Here is a 22,549-nt window from a genome sequence, read left to right as displayed (position 1 = left end):
ATGTTATGTTCACGTTTATTCAAATAGCCCACGGTTAGATTTAATGTTTGAGTCCAAGGCTCCTTTTGTCACCTGTCTAAGCGCCTGGTCATTGCACTGCTGTTTATTTTTGACTACCTCTTGCTGGTCATTCAGGCCCTTACTTCCTCCCTTTTTGTGTGTTTTCCGCCGCCATCGTCAGCGTCGCCACCACCGCCTGATTTTCCACCATTTCCCGCCTTACCCTCAGTAATAATAGTCCTGTCCCCCTTGGCCCTAGTCCATTCGCCTTGTGCCATTTAGCAGAGCCACGCTTTCTCGCCACAGGAGATATTGTACTCTTGTGGACGATAGGCAAGTTATTTAGTTGCAATTGCCTTCCTACGTCTTGCCTCTCAGGAGTGATTTTTGTTGAAACTTATACTTTCCAAGTAACAGACTTTTTTTAACAAACTTGCTTTTGATCGTTGCGTTTGAAGCCAAGTGTGCTGTCAACGGTTCCACCACATTTGGAGACACAGGCGGTATTATGAGAGATAGTCCGTGTAAACAGACCTTCATTGCCCAACATTCCCTCTCTTGATTGGGATTACTCCCCTAATGATGACTTGTCCGTCCTCACTTTTAGCTAATACCCGCAGAAGAACTGTCCTCAAGTGTTCTAGTGGAGGAGAGATACAAATGAAAGTTATGAAGCGGAGAGAGATAGAGCAGGAAAAACAATTATTCAAGTAACAGCCACTTCCTTTCAGCAGGAATTTAAGACTCCGCAGACCATCAGTGGAAAATTGAAAAGTCCAGCATAATAACGAGTCAGATCACCATAATTCCTCTGCACTCATTTGACGAGAGGAGAGCTCAGTTTTCTATAATTATAATAATGGTTTCATTTATAAAGCACTTCATATTGACTTCAAATCCCGAAGTGCCACAAGCAGTGAGCTGAAACAGTATAAAAACAGTAACACAAACACGGTAAATGGAATAAAGCAATAACAATCATATAATAAAATAAAATAAATGGTGTAATAAATAAAAGTCTAGGGAAAGGTCATGAAATAGATGGGTTTGAAGGCCTTTTAAAAAAGAGCTTCCCTGTGGTGCCTACAGTATGTGTCCGGGAGAGCGTCAACCAGAGCGAAGGCCGTATCCCAAATACGTAAAAGCTTGGCCTAGGGGGGTCCTGAAGGAGTGGAGTGCTGAATAGCCGGGTGGCCGCAAGGAGTATGGGGTGAGGAAGTTCCTGAGTAAGGAGGTGGCAGTTCCATGAATACACTGTGGTAGGACGGAGACCTTTTTGAATTCCGATCCTCAATTCCACGGGAAACGCCAGTGTAAGTGATAAGGAGGGGGTGTAATCATATTTGCCACCCTCGCAGATCCTGGCAACCGCTGTTCATTCCGCTATGACTGTAATCAAAATTATCTTTACAAAATCAAAAGAGGGGAATGTTTGATCTGAGTAATTAACTCAAGAGCTTTAGCACCAGAACAATTGGCAGATAGCGATGCAGTGGAAAAACAAGCGGCCAAAACCTGCCACAAGTTCCTTTCGCAAGAAATATTCCATCTTCTCAAAACTTTCCATCTCCATTACTTCACACAAACGGATATCTCTAATGTAAGCATGCGCTGCACTCTGCCCTGCTTTGAGCAAGTATTTGAGATCGATCTTACTTATCTTTGTACTCATGCATATCTTACAAGGACAGGAAGGAGCCCAAATGTGCCTTTGTACTCTTTTCCAGGCACTTGCATATTATATATATAGTATATACAACTGGCACCCACCAACAGAAAGCATTAACATTGGAGCGTGAAATGCGGCATACAAAAGACAACACTTGTGAAAAGTGATGGTTTGCGCAGCATGGTGCGATAAAATCTGCAGTTCTCATGGATACCATATACCCACTTTTAGAATAATAATTGCAGGTATTTAAAACGTTCCTCATGCTTGATCACAACATAAACATAGACCCATAGAATGTTTCAGTCTCGTGTTACATAACTTTCATCTCCTTCACTTTTTCAATGGCAAACCAGTTCAAAAGGTAAATGACAACAAAACAGTAGTAATTGTTCTCTGTTCCCCTAGGCGGTTTGAAATTAGCAGTTGTGACCCTGTCCATTAAAGAGGCCTATTTGTGCTTTTGGGGGTTTTTCTTTCTTGGAGATTCATCTAGTGTCCTGTGCACATCTCTGCCCTTAACCAAAACAAAATGTGAGCTCATGTGAGTCCTTTTTTACAAGACATGATAGATAATATGATCTCTCTATACTTCAAGCATCCTATCTCTGTATTCAGGATCTTTAAGTTGAGATATAGCAAAAGTGAGCTTGATTTACTAACAATGCTATTTACACCTGAGTACTGATAGGTGTATAAAGCCTGTCTTTATTAACTTCAAGTACCTTAACTTTACCAACAAAATGTAGCATATATTGTCTGGAAATGAGCTTTCTCAGACATGTAATTAGACAGAGGGTGTTAGAAAAATATCACTCGTCACCGGCTTGAGCTTCAATCTCAGGATCCATGTACTTGTGATCCTCTCCAGAATGGAAGTAGTCATCACATACAGAGCATCAACTAGTTCCTGAACAGTGTCCTTCACATGCTGATATCCAAGAGAGGGAGTTACACAGTCACAAGATGGAGGAATAGAAAGCAGTATTCAATGTTTACTTCAGATTAGCTCCACGTCAGAAATGATCATGCTTGTCATATGTCTCTCTCCATCATCTCTCCATGAATCATCATGTTAATCACATAGCTATTATATGCCTCAAACAGTCCTGATGCTCTTCTAGGTAATCACACATCCTGTCATGTTCACAGCTACAGTTGGGATACCTTTGTTATCATGAGTACTCTGATATTGGAAGAGTACATTCAGTATTTTCCCAACAGAGGGTTTAGTTCACAACTGGAACTTTCAAAACGGCCATAAGGGCTACAAGAGACACAATTATAAACCTGTTTTGCTGTCATTGTATTCATACAAGAAAAGTTAAGTTAACACCAAAGACTGACTTAAAAGGAGTGAAGCCTGTATAGTTCAGGCAGTCCACTCTGGAACCATTGATACATATACAGTACATGTGACATGTATTGCCACCCAACCAAACATATTCTGTGAAATCTAGCGCTCTATTTAAAGGGGACCTATTATGCAAAATGCATACCCTCTCTCTTTTCCTCCGTACCCAAATCTCTAAAAACGGGGGAACAACGGAGCTGATCCAGATTTGCGTCCGATATGACGTAATATCAGAAATATGGACCCACAGCACTATCAGAAAGTTGCTATCAGAAACAATGCCCGACTGTTTTGGACGTAATAGGTCTTTGTTTACATTAGCTGGCATCGCTAATACCTGCTAACCTGTACTGGAGAGAGTATATGTCAAAAATTGCATAATAGGAGACCTTTAAGTTACAATATTTGCCATCTCTCCCACCACTATCATCACTGCTCAATGTAAAACATTATTCTATGAGTGATGAGTAGTTGCCAAACTCAAACTATACACTGCTGTGAATGAACATTTTATACGCGAGTTGTCTGACTGAACTGATTTTCAACACATGCATTTGTTTGTATGCCTGCATTCACACTAGGATGTTAATGCATTTTCTGTGTGGATACCAGCTTATAAATGCAAGTCCTGGAAAGAAGTACAAAGGAACATTGGGCTCCTTTCTGTCCTTGGTAAGATATGCATGAGTACAAAAAGAATAAGAAAGAAGCGGACTCGAGTGCCGATTTTCGGGACTCGACTTGGACTCGTGAATTCTCGCGCACGATGACTTGGACTCGGACTCGGACTCGTGAATGTTTCCCCCACGATGACTCGGACTCGACTTGTACATTGACGCTCCGACTTGGACTCGGACTCGAGCAAGTTTTCTCTTCAGTCTGATGTCCTCTATCCTGGCATGTGCACCTGCGAGGCGAGTTCACGTACTGGGCCCCGCTATTCCAGTCTAAACATGTCGAGGACACACCCCGCATCATGCTGTATGCTTTCACACATTCTGCTTCCACATTGGAAAAGAGCAGCGCAAAATGCTTGTTATGTTATGTGGAAACAAGATTGAAGAGAAGGCTCCGTAACACATTACTCTAAGGATCGAGTTCAGACATATAGGCTGTGTTGAACACTATCATCAGAGTAACTTGATCTAATGAATAAATAAAGATTCAGCCGATAACACGAAAGCACATGGCTACTTAGCATGCAGAATGACGTCCATTTTGGATGCTAAGTAGCAGGTGCTTTCTGGGGCTTAATCTTTCAGTAAACGATTTAACCGGTAAAAGTTCCTTCAAAATAAGAGTCCCCAAATCTTAATTACTAATCAAAATAAAAGTGAAAACGAAAACTTTACCATAAAGGGGGGGAAAAAAAAAAAAAAAAAAAAATATTGGCATACAAATATCAATCACTTCTTTAAAAGTAATCATTTTAAATATAGTTGGACTATTAAAGGTCATTACAATAATAATATTATATTAAAGTAATAAACTTTATTTGGTATAGCACCTATTACAAGAATTGTAAGCCAATCTCGCTTCAACAGTAGTTCAATAGATCAGATTAGTATAAATGACAGGATAAAAGCAATGTAGAGGAGCAGCTAAACATTTTCAACACATATATCGTGCAATGGTTAATCATGAAGTCGCTGTGACACTCCTTGGGTGTCTCTGACTTGGACTCGAACACAGGTAATGATGACTCGGACTCGACTCGGACACTCCTTGGGTGACTCGGACTCGGACTCGACTACGACTCTCCCTTGGTGACTCGGACTTGGACTCGGACTCGAAGAGTGGTGACTCGAAATTGACTTGGACTCGTGAATTGGTGACTTGACTATAACACTGGTGTCTTGCAAGAGATAGGGTTCGATGTCCTGTTCACCCCTCACTAGAGCAAATATTCTGATTAACACAATATTAACTTTGCTACAAAGTGTCCTGGAGTTTTTGATGTCCCTGAGATGCCCCTGAGTTCCCAAAGTTCAGCGTATTAGACTTGGCATGACAACATAAATAAAGCAGAGGAACATATTCCAACTTTTTTTGGGATAGGAATAGGATTCAAGCTCCAATCTTGATCCTACAAATCGAAATCAGTTGTGTTTTAATGATTCCCTCTCTCCCTTGCAAACACCTTCAGCACTCAAACGTAATCACACCTTGAGTTTGTAACACAGCCAATCCAATAACAGTGAGACCTCATGACATCATCAGGTTTCTTTTGTTTGACTTTAGAAAGGGCCTCCAGGACCAAGGAATACATTGTATACCTGTTTTCACTGGGAAATTAGTTCTCGTCATGATGAATAAACTGATATTTTTTCATAAAGTTTCCCTTTAATTACAACCAAAAATGTGATTAGAGAAGCAAACCTTTTATTGATGATCCTAAAAGAAACGTATCTTCTGCACACAAACCTCAGTGAAGTTTGTTATGGTAGAAGTGGCCCGCCCGGTTTTTGTTTCACAGGCTGGGGCATGTGAACATGAGGAAGGCCAAGGATGGAGGTCACTATGCTCACCTTTGACTGCGCTGATATACATTAATCTTTTTGGAAAATGGAGACACTACCAGCAGGCACCACACAAAAGAGCATTCTGAATGGTCTTTTCTTTCTGCAGATTAGTTGTATATTTACCATTCTTTGAATATATTTCAGAGAGAGAAAAAAATACATAGACATCATGGTGCTTTCCTTATGTAAATCAATATATATTAAACCATGAAAACATTTAGAATTAATTGTAGATTATACTATGAAAGCTCAATGCAAACTTTTGTACAGATGACCAGAAGGTGGCACCCTAAACTATATAAAGATGGAAAGGCTTGGAGGGCTCGGAAGTTGGACAAACTATGGAACTAACAAGTCAAAAGAAAGAAACACAAAGAAGGTGAACACATTCAATATTTAAATGACCTGATTGTTCTCCTTCCAAAATACTATTGTATCCAGTAAAATATATAAAATCAATTTAAGGTTTCCAGAAAATGATGTTAATACCGCTTGTACATTTATTAAAAATAAACTTGCTTCTAGATCAGTTCAGATGACTTCTCTCTTTGAGGCACATGACAGAAAGTAGCAGTGATATGCCCTTCAGCCTAGTACTAGGCACATTGTCTGTATAATTTGGATCCTTTACATGGAACCTTGTACGAACATATGCAGATAAGACAGATTTAGACATACAGTTAAGCACAAACATAGTAGATTAAATAAAAAAACTTCTTTGGTGTTTCACAAGCCCCATAAAATGTTGAAATGTTCAGTACACCACACAGCTGTTGCTGCTTAGAAAAACTCATGATCTTACACTCCTATCAGAAGAGAGGCTGGAAATGGAGAGTTTTCCCTGAGGGTGACGCTAAAGAAAAGGCTGTGGAGAATCACAAGGATCTGTCTCCATGGCAGCGTCAATGTGACCTGTACATTTCACAGCAATAGGACCATTATATACAGTATTTAGGCATGAGGGTGGTGCAAGAGGGTAGCTCTTGAAGAAGCTGATCCTCTAGATTACAAACAATTATCTTGATGACTCCTTACATCAAATAACTGCATGACTAGTTATTGCCTCTGTTTGGAAGTGAGCAATTTGATCAAATTAATTCAGACTTTAATTATTATATTTTTAAAATCCACTTATTCAAAAGCAAAAATAAAAATCAAATGAACATAATTTAGTGCCACAAAGACACATAGTTTTTCATTCTCACATCTTTACATGGGCACCAAGTTCAACACATTAAGACTAGTTTAAAATAGTGTTATGTGGGTGTTTACCAGTAAGGGAAGGGACCATGACACATAATCTGTTCCTTAGCCTTCAATATCTCTTGTTGAATGACATCTTGGCCTGCTGGTGGTGTAAATATTTAAAGGTCAGGGTTTCTCCAAAAACAATATTAATCATCATCTGGTGGTCATTGTCCACACCGAATATAGTGTAAATATTATCATTCATGTAGAGGTTATTTATTATCTTGTTTTCTTTTTCAAAGCACGTTGTTATGGACCAGAGTGGGGATGAACTTCATTTTCCACTCCAAACAAAGAGGTCAGAGGTCACACAAAATCATTAGGACTCCTGGGGACCGTGAATACCCCTGTTAAAATGTCATGGCAATGTGGTCAACAGTTGCTCAGATAATTGGACCAAAGTGTTGGATGGATGACTGACCAAGCGATAGGAGGGCAGAAGCATCCCCAAGTTGAACCATATTACCAGCATGCCCCTCATTATCCCAGCTGGAGGGGAGTCTGATAGCCGCAGCGGGATTCCTTCAGATGATTAGTGTATGGTACACTGCTCTGTGATCTTGTCCTTTTACATAATGTTTCAATCAAACCGGCCATGGGGCTCTGTTGCTGGTAACTGGTCCATGCTCTGATGGGCCCTTGGCCTGTATCCAAATCTGCTAATACAGTCCAGTGTTGTCCCTCTGTAGACCTCCCACACAGACAGTGGCCCCTGTGTTATAGTACCTTATCATCCAAACATGTGGGCTGCCTTCTACTGTATTGGTAATACTGGAACAATGAGTGGGTTTAAATCAAGGGATGTGATGTGAAACTGACCTCAGTGGCTACTTCTGTCCTCAACCAACCCTTTATAGTGTTTGTGTTTTCACAGTTGGGCTGGCCCAATGATCACTGCAGATGTCTAGATAACTGCGCCAATAAACGGACCCAGAGCATGTCAGCCTTCTGTCATTACCACGTCCCTTCAGGAATTTGTTTAATTGACAACATGACAAGGAAAGTATAGGCTATACCTCTCATGTCTCTCTCCAATGTTGGTGAAAGCAAGTTTTCAGCTCGCCCCCTCTCAACCCCGCCCCACGTTTCTCCAACTTTCTTTAGTGGAGTTCTCGCGCCACTCACTCTCCACTAACCTGACTTGGACAAACCACAGGACTTAACTGCTCCTGAAACAAGGAACCATGGGTTGGCAGGAGCAAAGATGGTTCGTCTATGCGAGTTTTCTCGGACTTGTTGCGACGGTGGAGAGCGTAACGCGGGGAGAGTTTTTTCATCACGGCACGAGCGCAAGGGACCAGTTACTGGAAGCGGGGAATGACAAGACGCACCTACTTCCACTGGACAAGCCAGTTTTGTTTTATGATGGCATTTTCGACAGCATTTTTGTAAGTTACTCATAAATGGATACACTAGCATTGTCATTTTACTACAAACACGTAGGATTAATTGGTCAGGGTGGATTGTCCAACGATCTCGCGCAATTGCGCACACCCTAACAGTTATACGGAAAAAAGGTAGTAACATCCTAAAACAATTCCTGGAAGTTGCAAAGTATATCTGGGGCAGAGTATGCTCTGGGTTTTTATAAATGTTGATTGACTAATCTCAATGGCTGCTAAATCTCGTGGAATGCATGTGTCTACACATTCTTGCAGTTTTCCCTAAACTCATAATTGTATTGTTGACATAAAGTACTTATTTTGTAATCTAACCCCAAAACATATACTGATGAGTCTATGTTCTATAACTGAGGTCAGTAAGGGATGCTTTTTTATTAACTGAATAAATGTTTTAAATGTTTAGATCCTTAAATATCAAGATAGCAGACTGTGAGGAAACTGTAAGATAATTCATTTGGAAAGGTAGTAGGCTACTAACATAACAACATTGTTAGACTTTGTGTCTTTACTGTTTGCATTACCCTGTGATGCTTTTAAATAACGCTTAAAATAGCTAGATTTAGCTGAAAGCTGCACCATTGTATTGAACTGACAAACAGCCCTTTATTCCCCGTGATTCTCCTGCTGTATCTTTGTTTTAATTGTGCGGCTAGCAGATATCTGCCATCAGAGAGTAATTATATACAAAAGGTGGTAGCTTTTTGTTACCACCTTTTTTTTTTTAAGTGGAAGATCTATTAGAGGAGGTGTGCAGAGGCAAACAAAGTTGTGGTTAACACATTAACCTGTGTTAGGAGTAAATATTAAATTCCTTTTTGCACCTATGAGTCCGGGGGGTTTCCTTGCTGCAAGTTATCCCTACATCACTCACCACAAACATATTTCTCTACTGCAGTCAGGATGCCCCGAAGATTTTAGTTTTGAACGAGACAGTCAACCCTGAACTGTCTGTGCCCTGCAGGAGAACAGTAATGCGTTTCACAAGGTTATAGAAAAAAACATTCTTCTAATCATTAGGAGGTCTCCTCCTTAGTGTGATTCATAACCTACAAAGCCCTTTACTAACCTTACGGTTACGGATCTCTCTCTTCGCTACATCTGCAAGATCAGACTTACTGATCACTTTCCCAGCTCTATCTCACATTTTGACAGGAAGTTTCTGTAATGAAGATTAGTGCGCAATCTTTGTGCTCTCTGGGGCTGCTCGACAGGGGCAAGGACAGGAAACTGTGTGGCTCGAGCCAGGAATAGTGCTCTTGTTTTCCCCGGGTCAGGAAGTGAAGCAGCCTCATGTGCAAAGTCTGTGTGTGTGTTTTTGACATTTTAGAATTTATTTTACAAGCCCTGCATGTGTTCATGTTAAACCCCTAGTGTGTGAAACCTGTGTTAAATGGCATTTTGTTTGTGCATTATTGTAGGACATGGCAGCTGACTCGGATCATTAGTCTAATGAGTGTGGAATAAAGATCAAAGTGGGTCAGACTGGACTGGCTTAACCTCTGCTGTTACAGTTCTTCATGTGTTATCATAATGACTAAAAAAATAAAAACAGCCATATGGTGTACTGTAACATGCATCTAATTTCTTGTTAACCCCATTACCAACTCAAGCTTTTGATTTCAGATCAACACCAATGGTTTTGTTGCCACAGCAGAGCCAACAGGGGAGTCGACATATCTTGGCAAAATGCCCCCAACATTCGGCACGATTGCAGCTCTGCTCGGAGACCTTGACACAAGTGATGGTGTGGGGAAGGTTTACTTCCGCCAAGACTCCAGTCCTGATGTACTGACCAGAGCAGCCCAATACATCAACGGAGCCTTCCCTGAGGATGATGAAGTCCGGCCCACCAATGCTGTGGTCGTCACCTGGGTCAATGTCGCCACCCATGAACCTCCAAGCAGAGGAGATGGCATTGAGAAGAGGGTGAGCATCACATGGATATTTAAGTGTTTGATCTATGTGGTTTAAATTGTCATTTACATTTTCTTAAACATTTTTTATTACACAGAGAAACACCTTCCAGCTGGTTATTGCATCCCTGGAAACGGCATCGTACGCTATCATCCTCTATGCAAGGGATGGGATGCCGATTCTGTCCACGCCTGTACAAGGCAGCAGTGTGGTCATGCATGCTGGTTTCAATAAGGGTTTGGTCCGGGGTTTTGTGTTTTCCAGTCAGGGGCCATACTATCGCACCACCACTGATGATGAAGCATCCATTCGCGCTTTAGCAGAGTAAGTCAACCAAATGCTGCCAGCAAAGTAATTACCATTTTCTGGTGTCTTGATGGCAATGACCCAACTGATTACTAGTTCACTAAGTAGTCACTTGATGTATTTGTTTACTACATTTTTTCTAAGGGCCTACATCTCGACAAGCTTCCCCTCTGGGCCAATAAAGTTGAAGTTGTAAAAGTCTGTTTTCACCTTTTTATAGAGACACCAACTCTGGCCTGCGGGGTGTATGGGTGTATGAGATTGGAACTTCTCCCTATTTTACCAACGTGGCTCCAGGTGAGGTCAATGACCTGCCCGTCGAAGCTGCTCCACAGGGGCCCTCTGAGGCCGATCATGCAAGGAGGACTGTGTATACTAATGGACAGCCAGAGCAGGACCGAAAAGGGGGGCAGATCGAAGTCCACCCAGTTCAGTACCAGCCACTTCAGCCTGGCAACCCAGAAGTCTTAGTGGTGGACGACACGGATATAAATGTAGATGGTGGGTCAAAAGGAGAAGAACTCAAATGCTTCTTTCATTGGTGTATAATTATTTTATCAATTATCTGTTCTTTGTTTATTTTTATCAATCTTTTTTATGTTTTCAGTGTTCTCATACGCCCTGGGCACATGTGCGAACAGTAGAAATAAGTGTTCCCAGTTTTCTGACTGCAAAGACTACTCGGGTGGATACTGTTGCAACTGCAGACCTGGCTTCTATGGCAATGGGCTAGAATGTGTGGCAGAGGGTAAGACTACGGCCAAATTTCATTTTGATAAAAGATTCAAACAGTGCGTTCTTTTTGTAAGCTACTACTGCTTCAAGGAAATGGAGAGGATAACACATTTGTTTTAGCCTGAAGCTCATGAACATGCCTAACTTACAAGAAAAATGTGATTATTGTGGCTGTTCGTCCATTACGCTACTCTTGAAATTATTTGTTAAAATCTATGTGTTCAGCTCGTGTGGTTGTTTGCTCCTTTCTGGGACCAACTTTGAAGGTTTTGGTTTGTTTTTGCAGGAAAGCCACAGAGGATGAATGGTAAAGTGCATGGAAAAGTGCATGTGGGCAACTCTCCTTCCCCAGTGGAGTTCACCAGCAATGATCTCCACTCCTACGTTGTGGTAAATGACGGCCGTTCTTATGTGGCCATCAGTGACATCCCTAGCACCATTGGGCCCTCTCTACAGCCCCTGTCGGCCCTTGGTGGAGTCATTGGGTGGGCATTTGCTCTGGAGCAGCCTGGCTTTAGGAATGGCTTCAGTATCATAGGTGAAGTACCTGTTTCTACAACTGCTTTAACAATATGTGATAATGTGACAACTTCAAGCTTTTCGTGTGATTCTCTCACTTGGTTAGAAAATGAGGACATTTCTGTAAACAAATGTCTGCGCTGTTACAAGCAACTTGCCATACAGCTGCATTTTCACTCATTCTGTCCAGCTGAATTCCCCTCACATTACTTCAGCCGAGTCAGAAGGCAGTGAGCCAAATTTCATCCAGGGCCAGGTTCTTAAAGTTAACCTCTTCTCTGTCCTCTGTAGGGGGGAAGTTTGTACGGCAGGCTGAGGTGACCTTTCTGCCAGGGAATGAGAAGTTGACCATCAGGCAGGAGTTCAAAGGCATCGATGAGCACGACCACCTGGCAGTGAGCACCACCCTGGAGGGCCGGGTCCCTGAGGTGCCTCGTGGCGCCACCGTGCAGATCGACCCTTACTCTGAGATCTACCAGTACGGCAACAACTGTGAGGAACAGCTTAAACAGAGACTCACTTTGTTCTTGTGAAGATGTCACTGCCTTGTTTCTCCTGTTTTTCTCAAATGGCCAAATCTCTTTATTTATCAGAAATAACAATTGTTCTGCTTTTGTAACTATAGCTTAACCAATAAAGGTAATGTTTTGAAGTGGGGTTATGTTGGGTATTTATAAATATTCATTGTATTAACTAAAGCAGATGGTGAGCAGCTTGCTCTCTCTTTGAGAAGATACTGGAGTATGGGGACTGCTGTGGATAGGGGGAAGCAGCAAAACTTATTTCAGCCACTTAAAAACAAGTCCCACCTAAAATAATCAGTATCATTTTAAGTGTACACTGAATTAAGAATATTTTCACTGCTTTACCTTCCCTCCAGGCATTCCTTTTATTGTTACACTAAAGCTATTATCAATGCTCTCTTCAAAGTCCCCGGAAATAGTCATTTAGCTTTCTAGAACATTGAAGTTGCTGGTAAACTGCAGCCTCAATCAGTGTTATAATGTAATTCTGGTTAGTTTGGATTCACCAAGGTCACACAATAACAAAACAAAAAACGGGGGTTGAGAATATTTGTATTATAATAATTTGTCCCTTTCTGCCCCTTTCCTCAGAAGTACATTATTAGGCTTCTGTTGCTCCAAGCTGGGGGTATGCTGGGTACTTCACAACCCCCACTTCAAACAATCCAAACTATCCCTTTTAAAGAAGACTAAGAAATAATTTACAAATGTCTTGCTTATCCTGCCTTCCAGTGATCACTTCATCCTCCACCCGGGACTACGTAGTGAGCTTGCCCGATGGCTCCACTGAAACCAGGTCCTACCAGTGGCGTCAGACCATCACCTTCCAGAGCTGCCAGTATGGAGAGTCTTTGAGAGACATGAAACCCACTCAGATGCTCAGCGTGGACCAAGTCTTTGTCTTGTACGATGCTAATAACGAACTCATCCGGTTCGCCATGAGCAACAAGATCGGTGATATCAATGGTGAGGTCATGGGGATTATTTTTGTCTTCCTGTTTTAGTCCGCGCACACTTCCTTCCTGGAGTACAACATCCTCCACTTCTACTAAAAGTTATGGCTATTTCTGAATGGTGAAATCAGTGTTATTCTTCTCATGTAATCACATGTATTAATATAATAGTGGTAACATTGTCCTAAATAAGACTGTTTCACTCTCAGGAGGGGATCCAGAGGAGAACCCGTGTTTCACTGGAAGACACGGCTGTGACACCAACGCTGTGTGTCGGCCAGGACAAGAAACTCAGTTCACTTGCCAGTGTGCGACTGGCTTCAACGGGGATGGCCGCACATGCTATGGTAAGAATAATATGTGATTTAACTCAAAAAGTTTCCAATGTGTGTGGCAATAAAGATTTTCATCACTCATGAATGTTCTGCTTTCAAGTAAATCAAACAGTTTCCACATCTGTTTAGAGCCTTCATTTAATTAACCCAGACATTATAAAGCCTTCCTTCCGGGGGAACTGGGCAATCTTACCAATTAGCAGAGGGGTCCCACATGGTAAACAAAGTCTCACATACTCCCGGACCAGGTTGACATATAAACTGTGGTCCTCATCCCTAGTCCATTCTCTATACAACCTTGAGACTCTTGTATTCGATACCAGACAGGAAGAACTCTGAGGCACATACAGTAGAGAGAGGAAGGAAGTAACTCAGACAGATGCTATCTTGAAACGTGTGTAATTAAGAAACCTAATCAAGCTCTCTTCTCTGATCTCCATCTGATAATGAAGGACACTGATTTGACAAATCCAGACTTCAGAGCCTCAAAGTTAAACATGGACTTAATGTGGCAGCTATTAGCATATGATAATCGACTCTTCTCTTTATCAGACATTGATGAGTGCAGAGACAATCCTCAGATCTGTGGCTCCCACGCTATCTGCAACAACCAGCCCGGGACCTTCCGCTGTGAATGTGAAGATGGTTATCAGTTTGCCAATGATGGGCAGACCTGCATTGGTAAGTCTTCCCAAGTACACTTAGATATTCCAGAAATCTAATGTTGTAGTTGGGATTAACAGGTTCAGGCATGAATTGTAATAAATTGAACTAAGATATCAGGGTGAGCTAGATAAAACAAACTTACTATACATAAATACCACTAATGCATTTTACTGATTGGTGCAGTAGCATAATATAATTTATTATATAATTTAATCTAGATAAAGTTATTCCGAATCCACCCAACAAACAACACATTGTAGGCTCCGCTGTATTCTAAAGCTACCGAGTTGCTCACTTAATTATCAACATATTGTCAAAATTGTCATCAAGTTTGGCCATATAGTCCAGCCAAGCCTAGTTTATATTGCGTTTTTGGTTGAAGATGATTAAGCTACGGCCAGTTAGCTCAGCTTGGCCTAAAGAATAGAAAAAGCGCTAACGGGTAACCTGGCTCAGTCCAAAGGTAACACATTTGCCTTCCAGCACCTCTAAAACGCAATAATTCACGTCTTGCTTGTTTATTCCAAATAAATGTTTTTTCCCCTTTGTTTCCAGTCATCATGTTATGCTAAACTAGATTGCTGCTGGTTGCAGCGGCAGCATATAACGGATATCGAGAGCAGTATCAATCTTCTGATTGAACTCTCTTACTCTCATCCCCCCAACATTTAATCAACAGTACATTTTCTTCGTCCTCAGGGGTTGATCGACCTAGGGACGCCTGTGACGAAGGCACCCACACCTGTGACATCCCTGAGCGTGCTCAGTGCAGCTACACTGGAGGCTCGTCCTACATCTGCTCCTGCCTCCCAGGGTTCATTGGAGATGGCAAAGTCTGCCAAGGTACGAATAGAGACGCTGTCTATATGCTTTTGCTGAAGAATGATCACAGGAATTAACTGCTTTCAGTTTGTAGGTCAACTCATTCAAAGGTTACATAATAAACAACACTGAGTTGTTTTTGCCTCTAATTCTAACACAGTAAAACACAGTGCTCATAGTATATCAAAACTTATTAATTTTAGAATGTAGCTAGAGCGTTTACTACCATAACATTAGATTATTGGACTGAAATGTATCTGTCAGGGTGCGGGAAAAATAGGACCCAAATGCAGAATGAGGAGGAAGCTGTTTTCAAAAAGGAAACAAAAAGGCGAGCTTTATTCAACAAAAGCTGAACAAAAACAAGAATCCAAAACAGGTACCAGGTAGCATCCAATACTAAGGTGACAATGACCAACATGAAGGGGAACAGGAATGACAAAATAATGCACCAACACTGAACACAGGAAGAGACTAGACTAAATACAGAGAGGGATAATCACAAGACGAGAAACAGCCGGGCAGGGGAGGAGAAACACAAGGGCCACAGGTGAACACAATCGGGTAATCAGGGAGGGAAAACAGACAGCAAGCAACAGGCAAGACAGGAGGTGAACACTTTACAAAATAAAACAGGAAACCAAAGACAGAAAAAGACAAGACAAAACACAACACAGACAGATCGTGACAGTATCAATGGTTTTGCATACTTTAACTGACAAGTAATTAATTATTGTAACCATTTAAGCTATGCAGGTTTAAGATTGCATCACATTACTAATTGGTTGATGTTATGATATTCAAATTTGAATCATTTAAATGTACATGTTGTCATTTAATTACTAACAAAATCTGATTAAACTTTAACGTTTTATTATGCTCACTCCAACTTTAAACATGTTGGTGTCTGCAAGGATAATGTCAAATCTGAGATGAGATTGTTTGCTGCAAAAAAGCATTCATGAGTGATGATGTCACAGAGTCATCTTAGAGGAAGGAAAAACACAAGCTGACAAGGATATTGTGTAAGCAAGGGATGTGATTTTAGCAGTAATTGGCAGTAGTGTGAAGTATTTCTAGTCAACTGGCTAAATTGAAAATCAACACAAGGGGCCTGTTGCACAAGAAGTACATGTTTGAAATCCATTACATGGGCTTTACGGCTGTAATTGTTAGACCATCTGCTTAGGACGGGGGAGGTGAGATTGCTTACAAAGTACATGTGCAGCGATTGAGCAGTGAAACATAAAAAGCAGATGGAGATCCTGAGTCCGCCTGTAGTTTTGTTTGGCTGGCATTCAGTAATAGTTTCCATTCTTTCCATGCTTTAGCTTGATGTTGTTGCTGACCCAGATCATGCTGGAGATCCCTGACCATAAAAGGACGCGACAAATCAGACATGCGGAAAATATTTTAGCCTCTACGGTTGATTCTTCTCTCTCTTTCTCTCTCTACTCACCCTCTTCTCTTCTCTTCTTCCTAAAGACATAGATGAGTGCCAGTCTGGCAAGTGCCATCAAGACGCTGTGTGTTATAACACCGAAGGATCATTTACCTGCCAGTGCAGGCCGGGTTACTATGGCGACGGCTTCTACTGCTCCCAAGGTAAGTTTTATGGAATGCCACTTCACTTTTTGACAGGCAGACCCGACATCTATTTACACATTGCAGCGTTGTCACGGGACTTGTATTCTGTCCACTATTTAGAAAATGTGTCATGGGAGTTTGAACTTTTTTGTTAGTTTTTCTTTATTCAGTTGCAGACTCAATAATAGAGGATCATTTTCATTCTCTGCATTGTTTAACCCTCCCATTTGGGCAAGAGTTGTGTTCGGAAATGAACTCCTCGCCAAGCATATTGGTGCCAGCTGGCTGGGACCTGGTTTTCATTTTCGTAATGTATTACAAGGGATTTGTGTTGCTGAATTTAAAACGGGGGACAAAATCAGAAATGAATGAGCTCATGTAGAAGTCTTTGGCATTGTTGTAGGGCATTCACTTCGGCGCTTATTTTCTTATTTTCCTCTACAGAGAAGACAAAAACACAATGTGAGACCCACAGAGACAGTCTGCTGGGTTCCACTGAGTTTGGTCCACGGGGCCCCCGACCTTCCGTTGGACAGTACATCCCTTCCTGCGACGAGAACGGTTCCTATGAACCCATGCAGTGCCACGGCAGCACGGGATACTGCTGGTGTGTGGAGCGAAGCGGGCAGGAGGTCCTCGGGACTCGCTCTGGGCCAGGAAGCAGACCAATGTGTGAGTAAATCTCATGCCTTTAACCAAAGTGTCTCCCAATAAAATGTATAAAAACAACAAGACCTATATTCTATATTTTGCTCACAAATATTCCCTAACGATTATCAGCATTTTAATAGAGGTAACAGTCTCATTTGTTCACTGTCAGGGCTGTTTTATCTGCAAGAAACTAATGTTTTTATTCACATTTTTACCTAACACTCTAATTTAAAAATAATGGTGGTAAAAACAATTAGCCAACAACTAGTGGCAGAGATTTACACATTAACTTTTAAAAGACCAAACATGCATAATTTATAAGGAGCTTTAAACAAGCTCTACAAAAATATACTGATAAATGGAAGAGGGTTTTGTTTATCAGGAGACTTTCTGTTGCTAAACTGACTTGAGATAAGTTCCCCGTCTACAGGACCTCTGATTTCCAGTGTTTTTCTCTGATAGGCATCGACCACAGTGGTGTGCACCCACCTGTTGGACCCACCCCTCGACCTGATGTCCACCCTCTGCCTCCAGGGACACACCTGTTGTATGCCCAGAGCGGCAGGATCGAGCACGTCCCGCTGGAAGGTTATGAAATTAAAAAGGACGCTGGCAAGGCTCTCCTCCACCTCCCTGTAAGTTTCTCCAAATAAACTCTTACAGAGAGCATGATTCCAAAGAAATGTTAGTGATGAAATTATATGGTTTGACAGGTCTACAATCAGTTTTACCTACACTAATCTGAGACATTTCTGGAGGCTTTTCTGTTTATGAAATGATCTTTGGGGAATGTGTCTTATCCCCCATCATGAAATGTAATATCTTGCTGGCTTAATGGCTGTCCATGACAGGGAAATGCTGAAATAAGCCTAGAAGTAAACTTCCTCAATAAAGACGTGAACTTAGCAGGGCAGAAAAAGTTCATCTTAGGCACAATGTCCAACTGAATTTTCTGTGTGATCATTCATATAATACTAGGAAAAAAAAGCTGAAGTATGTTTGGACTTCTCATTTGTGTAACACCAGCTCAGCCTTGTATTCATACTGCTCCCTTGCTGGTAATAACAGTTGCTTTCAAGCACTAGCCATTTCCCCATCTGCTTCAAGCATTCAATGCTCACACTTTATTGGAGGCACATGGTGACATTCACACTAATTACTACCATCGGTCTGACATCTTTGGAATACGCTGATTTCCAAAGCAGCTGGACTGGAGTTGCTCAAGCTCAGTGTGGGGCTCTGTTTGTTTGGATTAATGTCTAGACGTTAATGTCTAAAAACACACATCTGCTCCGTGTTTTTATCTCCGACCACTCTTGTTTGAACAAAAGTGCACTTCAATGATTGTTGGTTGCTGACCCCTCCACAGGAGAAGGTAATCATTGGTGTGGCCTATGACTGTGTGGAGAAAATGGTCTACTGGACTGAAATCACATCTCCCTCCATCAGCAAGGCCAGCATCCAGGCGGGAGAGCCCACTGCGGTCATTACATCAGGTAACTGTTATACTTCACGCTTTCATTCATCCATTTTGTGTATCACAGCACTGTATTGTTTAACAAAACAACTGATATATCCTCCCAACAGATCTGGACAGCCCAGAGGGGATCGCCATCGACCACTTGAGCCGGACTATGTTCTGGACAGACTCTGTGAAGGACCACATCGAGGTGGCCTCTCTGGACGGGTCTCAGCGTCGCGTCATTATAGACACTGATCTGGTCAACCCTCGGGCTATTGTAACAGACCCTCCCAATGGGTGCGTATTGTTTCACATAACAACATTTACGCTTTACTAGTTTGTTTCTTTGACATACTGCTAGAGAAATACACATTGCTAAGGAACTGTTAATATGATGTATACGTTCTGATTTGTTAATTTAAAGGAATACACTTTTTTAAACGGCACTTATTTTCACAGATCCAAAAATCTAGATATAGTATTTAGTGAGCTTAAGACGTGCTGGTAAAGGGCTTTTTTTTCATTTTAAATAGAGCATTGCTTCTGGTTCTCATTCTAAACTAAGCTAAACAGCTGTTGGTTGTAGTCTTATATTGAAAGGACAGATAAATTAGCGGTTTTGTTCTTCACATCTAACTCCAGATTAGAAATAATGTCTCTGAAAATGTTAAACAATGTTTAAATCTTTGTAAATTCATATTAGGATAGCCATAATAGTTGGAGTGAATATTAACACATTAATCAAACATTATAATTTCTTGATACTCATCGAGTGCTAGCTCTATCTAAAAGATCTGATCCTAAAACCTGTTGAGTTTGAGAGTGAACTGACTCCACACCTGTCCTTACAGAAATCTGTACTGGGCAGACTGGAACCGCGAAGCCCCAAAGATCGAAACCTCTCACATGGATGGATCCAACCGAAGGGTTCTGGTTAAAGACGACCTCAGCCTGCCCAACGGCTTGACTTACGACTCTCAGAGCTCGCTGCTTTGTTGGGCAGATGCAGGTAATGTAGATTTCAGACAGATGACTCACCTGAAATGATGTCTGCCTTGTGATCATCAGTTCATTTAATTCATATAATCTCTCACCTGCAGGCACACACAAACTGGAGTGCACGCATCCCAGCCACGGTGACCGCAGAAAGGTTATAGAGGGGCTTCAGTACCCTTTCGGAATCACGTCTTTTGGGAAGAACATCTACTACACTGACTGGCGGAGGTTTGACTTTTTCTATTTTTGAGCTTCCTTTCTTATTAAAACATTTAGTATGTAAGCAGTTGTGGAAGAAGAACTTGGATGGTTTACTTCCTGCATTCAAAATGTACTCAAGAAAAGATACAATAGCATCAAGTTGTTCAATAATGAAGTTCCTTTACACATTCTTTGGTGATTATAATTAGTATCATTCATCTCAAATGTATTTATCTCAACTGAAGTTGTAAAATAAATGGTGTTGAAGCAGTTATTTTATACCTTAATATTATTTGTATAGTTTCAAATTGTAGTTTAGAGCATTGATGTCATAATGCAGCCTTTGTGCAATGTAAGAACGCAGATCTGTTGAAGAAGGACAGGGTGGGTCAGAGGTCAAAAAGCTCCCCACACTTCAAGCACTGGCCCTTGATGTTCTTCCAGACCGATGTGAAGACTGTGGGGCTTTTTTCCCATGTAGCTGATTCTGTATGTTAGCTGTTGTAAAAAATGCGGGGGTTGGGGTGTCTATTTTGTTAGTGTGTGTATGTGGGGTGAGGAAGCATCCTAAAAAGTGGCAGCTGCTTGCAATTTCTCAGCCTCTACCAGTGACCTGCCCAGGGCCTCCCTCTGATCTTGCCAGGGCTGTAGCCTAGCTGGAGAAGGTCGAGGAGGGGGGCGCAAATACACACACACACATAGAGAAAACTATGTCAGTTATGTCTGAGAAGGCTACCCTAACCCTTACTCATTCTTGACAGACTTTTATACAAAACACAGTGAGGCAGGATGCGAATATTACTCAATCTGGGATAGTCGTTGCTTAACTCTGGTTGTGGTTTCAACAGGGATGCCGTGGTCGCCGTGGACCGCCATGCTGGCAAGGAGTCTGACATGTACCAGCCTCAAAAGAAGACGAAGATATATGGGATCGCCACAGCCTACGCCCAGTGTCCGGCAGGTAAAGACACCAGAGATCAGTGGTGGATGACCTATTCAGATCATGCTTAAGCAAAAGTAGAAAATACACCAATGACAAATAAAAGTTCTCAATTGAAATGTTACAAACGTAAAAAGTACGCAAGTATTATCAGCAACATGTACTTCAATCAATAATGAATATACCTACGTTTGTTTAAATATGAATACATGTAAGAGCATTTGAATTTTGAAGTTCATCAAGGTGGAGATCTTTTTCAAAATACTTTGTATACTACTGGGATTAAATGTAGTAAAGTACTATCAAAGAAATGTAAAAAGTATAAGATTTCCCTTTCCCATTTCTTTTGATTGTAGTATAGTATAAAGTAATACATTAAGTAGCATAGAATAGTAAAACTGAGGAAAGCACAAGTATGTCAAAGTTGCACTAGAGTATACTAACTGAGTCTCCACTGTTTTGGAGCGTACAACAGGGCCATACATACATCCTCATGAATTATTTAGTTTAAAAAAACTATTGACTTTTTAATTTTTTTACCTAGAGTTTGGGGTGAAAAAACTCCCACTCACTCTGAATAACTGTTCCTAGAAATAACTTGACCCTTGTACATTTGGGGGCTACCTTTTGAGTCATGGTTATTATCCATTGCCTTCACTCTTCAGGACACATCATCACAGTTGTGTGACCTTTGTGCCCTCTGTAAAGAACTCTGAACATGAGTTCTCAGCAGGTTCTTAAAGCAGCAGGAGGGTTTCTGCAGCTAGTACTCATCATTAAGTGAAGGGATGACATCACGGTGCAGCACCAGGTCTCACCCGCTATACTAGATAAGGCTGCATGCATACAGCCAGGGAATGTGGAGTGAAGGGAGAGGGGCCTCAAACATCTGGAGTTTGCGTTGTGTTTCCTTTAAGTGTGTGTATATGTGTTCAACAAACAGTGAGGAGACTGTTTCCTGCTATGGAGGCGTATGATTTATACGATTGCCCTGGAATGTCCCGCATTAATAAGAGTTTGTATATATTTTCCTTCCGCCAGGACAAAACTACTGTGCTGTGAACAACGGGGGCTGCACTCACCTCTGCTTAGCAACCCCTACCGGCCGCTCCTGCAAATGTCCCATCAACGCAGTGGGCGTGGGCTGTGTGGAGAGAGACGGCGGGTACTGAGATGAGGAGGCTGCTGCTCTGAGAGTTGACACTGTTTGGATTTTTCACCACAAATTAGGAGCCACTCAGCATTACTAAACTATAGCTGCTGAAAATGCCACTGAAAACCAGAGGAGAACTTACTGTGCCTTTTTTTTATTGCTCAGTGTTATGCTTATCTACATTTTTACATCTCCCTTTGTAAAATCACGAGAATTGTAAATATAAACACTATTATGTTTCTTTTCCTGAGTGCACATAAACTGAGAATAAAGCTCAAGGGATACATCATTTAATGTGAAATTCATCACAGCAATGCATGACATCATCTCGTGTCAGTCGTGTTACACTGAGGTCTGCTTGAATTAGTTTATCTTGTGGAAGTATTACTGTTGAATTTAGGACTAGTCTGTAAGAGCTGGTGGGATGAGTTTACATGTTGGGCAGCATAAGAATAAACATTTTTCTAACATGTTGGTCTCCTGTGTGTGGCTTTAGTGTAATTGTAGCGACGCCGTGTGTTAGATGAAGGTAATTACAAATACATTAGGCCAGGTGGAATTGGGCTGCCGCCGTAATAGATTTTCAATA

General features: G+C 41.5%; 1 protein-coding gene across 1 annotated transcript; it reads left to right on the top strand.

Moving 5' to 3' along the window:
• Positions 1 to 7,868: 7,868 nt before the first annotated feature.
• On the top strand, positions 7,869 to 20,878 carry nid1a (nidogen 1a). The gene is made up of 19 exons (XM_010788287.1): positions 7,869 to 8,181; positions 9,820 to 10,122; positions 10,208 to 10,434; positions 10,637 to 10,917; positions 11,024 to 11,164; positions 11,438 to 11,689; positions 11,962 to 12,162; positions 12,927 to 13,160; positions 13,357 to 13,494; positions 14,035 to 14,163; positions 14,848 to 14,991; positions 16,456 to 16,575; positions 17,002 to 17,229; positions 17,671 to 17,843; positions 18,578 to 18,704; positions 18,796 to 18,967; positions 19,522 to 19,679; positions 19,771 to 19,894; positions 20,716 to 20,878. The coding sequence occupies exons 1-19, from the start codon at positions 7,978 to 7,980 to the stop codon at positions 20,876 to 20,878; spliced, it is 3,519 nt and encodes a 1,172-aa protein (XP_010786589.1). The 5' UTR covers positions 7,869 to 7,977.
• The last annotated feature ends 1,671 nt before the right edge of the window (positions 20,879 to 22,549 follow it).

This window comes from Notothenia coriiceps, unplaced genomic scaffold, assembly GCF_000735185.1.
Source record: "Notothenia coriiceps isolate Sejong01 unplaced genomic scaffold, NC01 NC01_scaffold00031845, whole genome shotgun sequence".
NCBI classification, from domain to species: Eukaryota; Metazoa; Chordata; class Actinopteri; order Perciformes; family Nototheniidae; genus Notothenia; species Notothenia coriiceps.
Note: the sequence above shows the minus strand (reverse complement) of the source record. Positions and strands in the feature narration are given on the sequence as shown.

Coding starts and splice junctions, on each gene's coding strand:
- nid1a (XM_010788287.1), top strand. CDS start 7,978: ATGGGTTGGCAGGAGCAAAGATGGTTCGTCTATGCGAGTTTTCTCGGA. Junction 13,161..13,356: donor CAAGATCGGTGATATCAATG/GTGAGGTCATGG, acceptor TTTCACTCTCAG/GAGGGGATCCAGAGGAGAAC. Junction 19,680..19,770: donor GCTTTGTTGGGCAGATGCAG/GTAATGTAGATT, acceptor TCTCACCTGCAG/GCACACACAAACTGGAGTGC.